Source organism: Procambarus clarkii, chromosome 2, assembly GCF_040958095.1.
Source record: "Procambarus clarkii isolate CNS0578487 chromosome 2, FALCON_Pclarkii_2.0, whole genome shotgun sequence".
NCBI classification, from domain to species: Eukaryota; Metazoa; Arthropoda; class Malacostraca; order Decapoda; family Cambaridae; genus Procambarus; species Procambarus clarkii.
The window spans coordinates 54,681,806-54,688,233 of NC_091151.1; the positions used below are offsets into that span (position 1 = coordinate 54,681,806).

General features: G+C 44.4%; 1 protein-coding gene across 1 annotated transcript; it reads right to left on the reverse strand.

Moving 5' to 3' along the window:
• Window positions 1-3,403: 3,403 nt before the first annotated feature.
• LOC138366654 (coiled-coil domain-containing protein 1-like) lies at window positions 3,404-5,122 on the reverse strand. Its single transcript, XM_069327865.1, has one exon. It carries the CDS (start codon window positions 5,120-5,122, stop codon window positions 3,404-3,406), a length of 1,719 nt encoding a protein of 572 aa, XP_069183966.1.
• Between the last annotated feature and the right edge of the window lie 1,306 nt (window positions 5,123-6,428).

A 6,428-nucleotide genomic window follows, 5' to 3' on the forward strand; every position in this document is an offset into this window, starting at 1 on the left:
ACAATCCACCATCTTACCTACAATCCACCATCTGCCCTACAGTCAACCATCTTCCCTACAATCCACCGTCTTCCCGACCATTCACCACATTCTAAACCATTCATAACCTTTCCTTCTTCAATGTAATAGCAGGGAAGATTGAGTCTCTTAATTATTAATCTAGAGGGAAAATAATATCTAATGGGCCTGACGGTTGAGTGGACAGCGTTCGGGAAATAATATCTTTTTAATTAATAATATTAATAGGAACTTTATCCATATAGACAAAAATCAGAAAATACAACTGACAATTTACTACTAAAACAAGAAAACGGCCAACCAACTCATGAAAAACACCCCGGACACCAAACAAAATGCCTCGAAGGAAACCAACGTCGTCGATGCCTTCACATGCCCACTTGGGGACTGAAAGTCCCAAAGATCTCAGTATATAGGCAAGACCACAACGTCTCTTTCTAGGCGATTAACAATGCACAAACAACAGGGCTCCATCAAGGAACATATAATCTCCTCTCACAACCAGACCATCACCAGAGAAATCTTAACAAGCAACACAGAAATCATCGATAGATACAACTCCACAGTTGGAGACTCCACATCAACGAGGCACTACACATTAAAAAGTCAACACCAGCAATCAACAGCCAATTAACTGATAACTATATTTCACCCACTTCATGATCCTGAACCAAATAATAATAATAATATTTCCTCTTATAATAATAATAAGGATAATAATATTTCCTCTTGGAAATCTTTCTGCCATCTGACTCGTATATATATTTTGACCCTTCCTCTTCAGTATGCCAATCTTAGGTTTTAACAAAAAACAGGCAATACAATGAATGGTAAAAAGATGTTTCGAAGTTTTAATTAAATGGGTTCAATATGTTCACTTGACAAGACCTAACCCAAATCCACTGTCAACTCAGTCTTGTCACTTTATCTCCATTCCGACTAACAATCTTGCAAGTTCCATTATACTAAAACTTAGAAAATATCCCGAAAATTGTAAGTCGATGGAAGCATTAGTTAACAGTTAATATATTTCTTCAATAACTTTCTGAAGCATTTTTAATAACTAAAGTTATTATTATCTCATATAACTCCTTTTTTATTAAATATTAAATAAATGTCATTGAAGCAGGGAATACGGTATTTTTGTTGTTTGGTCTGCTAATACATTCTGTAGAACCTACCTGGGCGAGTAGGTAGATTAAACCACGTTTGAGAAAACAAAATCCTAACATTGCCTGAACTACAAAGTCCATAAATTGTAAAGTATATAAATTCTCTGTTGTTAATGACTCGGAAATACATGTCAATCAAAATATATCGACCGTCAACATGGACATATATCTCGGTCACGTCAACTATTCCAAAGTGTCATCCTTCCACGTCATAAGTGCTTCCTTCACACCTGAGTACTTCAACTGGCACTCTGATTCTTGTCGCTAAAAGGTAATTAGTGTCAGCTTAGCTTTATTTTTAATCTTTTATTTTAAACTCACTGACACAAAACTTTATCTATTTTTTCCACAGTTACTCGATGGTTCATGTTCCCAGACACTGGAATTTATTGGACCTTTTTCTTCTTCTGATAATAATAATAATAATAATAATAATAATAATAATAATAATAATAATAATAATAATAATAATAATAATAATAATAATAATAATAATAATAGGTGCGGGCTCGGAAGTCCACCTCCTGGGGCTCGTGTGGTCCAGGCTCTGCTTCAGGAGGCTGGGGTGGTTCTTGCCCTTGCTGGGGTGGTTCTTCTCCGGCCCCGACCACGGCGGTCTCCGGGCTTGGAGTCCCTGTGCCTTCAATCAGTAGAAGCCTTGTGGAGGACTCGAACCTGTATACTGGGTTCCCAAGCCTACGCGATAAACCACTCGGCCTCGACATGCTTAAACTCAATGAACCTGGGATTCAACTGAGGCTTCAAGGGGTCCTGAGGCTTCCACTGAAGCCCAATCAGTTTCACTCATTGCCCGCATGCACTGGCTATGGTCCAGGAGTTCCACCTCCACTCTTCTCTTCAAATGCACAAAGAAATCCCATTAAGTGATGTAACAATGAGAAGATCAGAAGAAGCCATGCTAATGGTTCGAGCCTGCGTACTGGGAACGTATTCGTCATCATTACTTCTTATAATTTTCTCATTGTACTTCACATTAATGTGATTTCTTTGTGCATTTGAACGTGGAACTCCTCTACCACAGCCAGAGTGCAGTGAACAATGCGTGAAATCCTGATTTAGCTTCAGTGATGCTTCAGGACTCCTAATGGGTTCAGTATAATCCCAGGTTGCATTGTTTTTGAGCATGTTACAGCAGAGTTGTTTAGGGCGTAGACTTGGGAGTTCCTAGTATTCACCTTGTTGTATTCATTTAGTTGTGCTTGCGGGAGGCGGGTCTTTCGGCCCGCCTCTCAATTGTCAATCAATCAAATTTATTTTCGAACACACACACACCCCCAGAAAGCAGCCAGTAGCAGCTGTCTAACTCCCAGGTACCTATTTAATGCTAGGTGAACAGTCGCATCAGGGTGAAAGATACTTTGCCCATTTGTTTCCGCCATCGCCGGGGATCGATCCCCCCAGACCCTAGGATTACGAACACCGAGCGCTATCTACTCAGCCACCAGGCCCCCCAGGTAGCTGAGTTATATATGGGTTCGAACCCTCCTCATGCCTTCTACTGATTTTATCAGTAATATTATTAATGATAATGATGAGAAAGTCAGTCATGAGTCATGAGGTGGAATCGAACCAATGCACTGGGTGCTCCCAGGCAAACGTTCTAGACCACTACACCACGAAATTATCAATAGCATTGCAACCTTTGATGCAAGGGAATCCTCCAGGGGCCCCTGAGGGTTTACTGAGGCCTCATCAGGGTTTCACACAATGATCCCCCCCCCCTCCCATCCCATGCACTCTGGTTTGTAGTCTAATCTACCTCCCACGGTACTCTTAGATGGCACAAGAAAATCACATTAATGTGATGCATCAGTGAGAAAATCAGTAGGAGCCGAGAGGAGAATTCGAATACACGGAGCCCTAGAGGATTCAGTTGAATCCCAGGCCGCGAGGGACACAAAGCCCCAAAATCATCTCGAGATAACCTCACGATAGAAATAGTTTGTCATTATTGGGCCGGCTGCAGGTGGTGAGCGTGATATTTGCCTGGAGATTGGTGAGCTTTAGTCCCAAGTCACTACTCTCATCCCGGCTCAGTCTGCTCCTCTGTTACGTTACAATTACATTAGCTTGCCAGAACCAGCTTAACCATGTACAAACCTGATAAAGCAAGTAAGAACGGCTGAATCTCTGCACTAAGCCGGGGAAATTTAGCAACAGCATTTTCATTACTGTATAAGTATATTTAGTTTTTATTTCTGAACTGTGTTGTGGATTCGTGATCCTTCTATTGACCCATACAGACTTCCCTGACACCCTTTTGACCCTCCCAGACATTTATCGACCACCTGCATGGTGTCATCGACCACCTGCATGGTGTCATCGACCACCTGCATGGTGTCATCAACCACCTGCATGGTGCCATCGACCACCTGCAAGGTGTCATCGACCACCTGCATGGTGTCATCAACCACCTGCAATGTGTCATCCACCACCTGCAAGGTGTCATCAACCACCTGCAAGGTGTCATCGACCACCTGCAAGGTGTCATCGACCACCTGCATGGTGTCATCAACCACCTGCATGGTGTCATCGACCACCTGCAAGGTGCCATCGACCACCTGCAATGTGTCATCGACCACCTGCAAGGTGTCATCGACCACCTGCATGGTGTCATCGACCACCTGCAATGTGTCATCGACCACCTGCATGGTGCCATCGACCACCTGCAAAGTGTCATCGACCACCTGCAATGTGTCATCAACCACCTGCAAGGTGTCATCGACCACCTGCAATGTGTCATCGACCACCTGCAAGGTGTCATCGACCACCTGCATGGTGTCATCGACTACCTGCAATGTGTCATCGACCACCTGCATGGTGTCATCGACCACCTGCAAGGTGTCATCGACCACCTGCAATGTGTCATCAACCACCTGCATGGTGTCATCGACCACCTGCATGGTGTCATCGACCACCTGCAATGTGTCATCGACCACCTGCAAGGTGTCATCGACCTTCTGCAAGGTGTCATCGACCACCTGCAATGTGTCATCGACCACCTGCATGGTGTCATCGACCACCTGCATGGTGTCATCGACCACCTGCATGGTGTCATCAACCACCTGCATGGTGTCATCGACCACCTGCAATGTGTCATCGACCACCTGCAAGGTGTCATCGACCACCTGCAATGTCTCATCGACCACCTGCATGGTGTCATCGACCACCTGCAATGTGTCATCGACCACCTGCATGGTGTCATCGACCACCTGCAATGTGTCATCGACCACCTGCATGGTGTCATCGACCACCTGCAAGGTGTCATCGACCACCTGCAATGTGTCATCGACCACCTGCAAGGTGTCATCGACCACCTGCAATGTGTCATCGACCACCTGCAAGGTGTCATCGACCACCTGCAATGTGTCATCGACCACCTGCATGGTGTCATCAACCACCTGCAATGTGTCATCGACCACCTGCATGGTGTCATCAACCACCTGCAATGTGTCATCGACCACCTGCATGGTGTCATCGACCACCTGCATGGTGTCATCGACCACCTGCATGGTGTCATCAACCACCTGCAAGGTGTCATCGACCACCTGCAATGTGTCATCGACCACCTGCAATGTGTCATCGACCACCTGCAATGTGTCATCGACCACCTGCATGGTGTCATCAACCACCTGCATGGTGTCATCAACCACCTGCAAGGTGTCATCGACCACCTGCAATGTGTCATCAACCACCTGCAATGTGTCATCGACCACCTGCAAGGTGTCATCGACCACCTGCATGGTGTCATCGACCACCTGCAATGTGTCATCGACCACCTGCAATGTGTCATCGACCACCTGCAATGTGTCATCGGCCACCTGCATGGTGTCATCGACCACCTGCATGGTGTCATCGACCACCTGCAATGTGTCATCGACCACCTGCAAGGTGTCATCAACCACCTGCATGGTGTCATCAACCACGGTAGTCAACATTTACCACGGTGGAGACCCTTGGTTCCGTAGACCCAAGCACTGGGTCTGTCGTGGGACAAGGCCAGGTCCCACATTTTGCAATAAATAAAAAATATATATGGAAGTTATATAAGTATTGTTAAATAAATATGTACTTCCCTCTGTAAAATTTATAGAGAATTTCATGTCCAGTCTGACAATAAACACTCGATGATGGACAACAATTACGCACTGTTCCAAGAGTACAGTAAATGACGCTATTGTTACCACTCAACCAGGAATAACAGAACCTTACTCGATTTTTTGTTTATGTTCAATACGCAAGTCACTTTTTAAACAGAGTTCATTAAATACTTAACTTTTTTAATTTTGGTCACAATTAGGAACCTCAACTGATGGATGAAGTTGTTAGGTGTGGACTTAATATCTTACGACTGAAACCATACAACGTAATATAACTTACGTATATTAAATTCTAAGGATTATCAGTCTTCTTTGTATCTCGAATATTTGGTTGAGGAATTTGCAGGGTGGTTGCCGGCTGAGAGAGGCGCGGGTCACTGTGGTTCTCCTCACCTCAATATCACCTACGGCAGAGGTCTCACCTTTAATATTTGTTCTGCAGCTTATAAGGCTTTTTATTATTTGTCCTGTAGATGGCTTTTTGAGTGAATAGTAGACTTCCAGTTGCAATAGTGTGTCTGCTCCGGTGAGAAAAATTATTACTATCGTAATACAACTTCATCAGGAAGGTGTTAAGCTCTCGTGATCTGTGCTCGTCAGCTCCAAGAGAACTCTACGATCACACTGGTCGGTGCTCTCACCGGAGCGGCTACAATGGAACGGAGAACTGTTGCAATGTCACAGAAATATATATGTCGCTCAGCACAACACATGTGTTAACTCAATGTTGAGTTAGATCGATGAGCAGATGGTTCACTAACAGTGTCTTGTCAACAGTTACGGTCATAACAGTCAGTACACCATGTCCTCCTCCGTCAAAACCCCTTCAGCCTCTTCTTAATATCATAAGTCTTTCTTAATGTCAACAAATATCATTTACGAGAGAGCTTACAGTAGCATGGTTACATCTGAAGGTCATCACTGTGGACAACTAGAGGTCTGGTTCTTCTCACGCCTCGGGGACAGATCACATGGCATAGGAAGTGGCTAATGATAGAAGTAATGTGTGGTATATAGAAGTAGGATATAGGAGAAGTGACATACAGACTCAACTTTCTTGATCGTTAGTCGGAAGTCCATTATTTTATCTATTCCTCCCCTGGATCTAAACGTACAC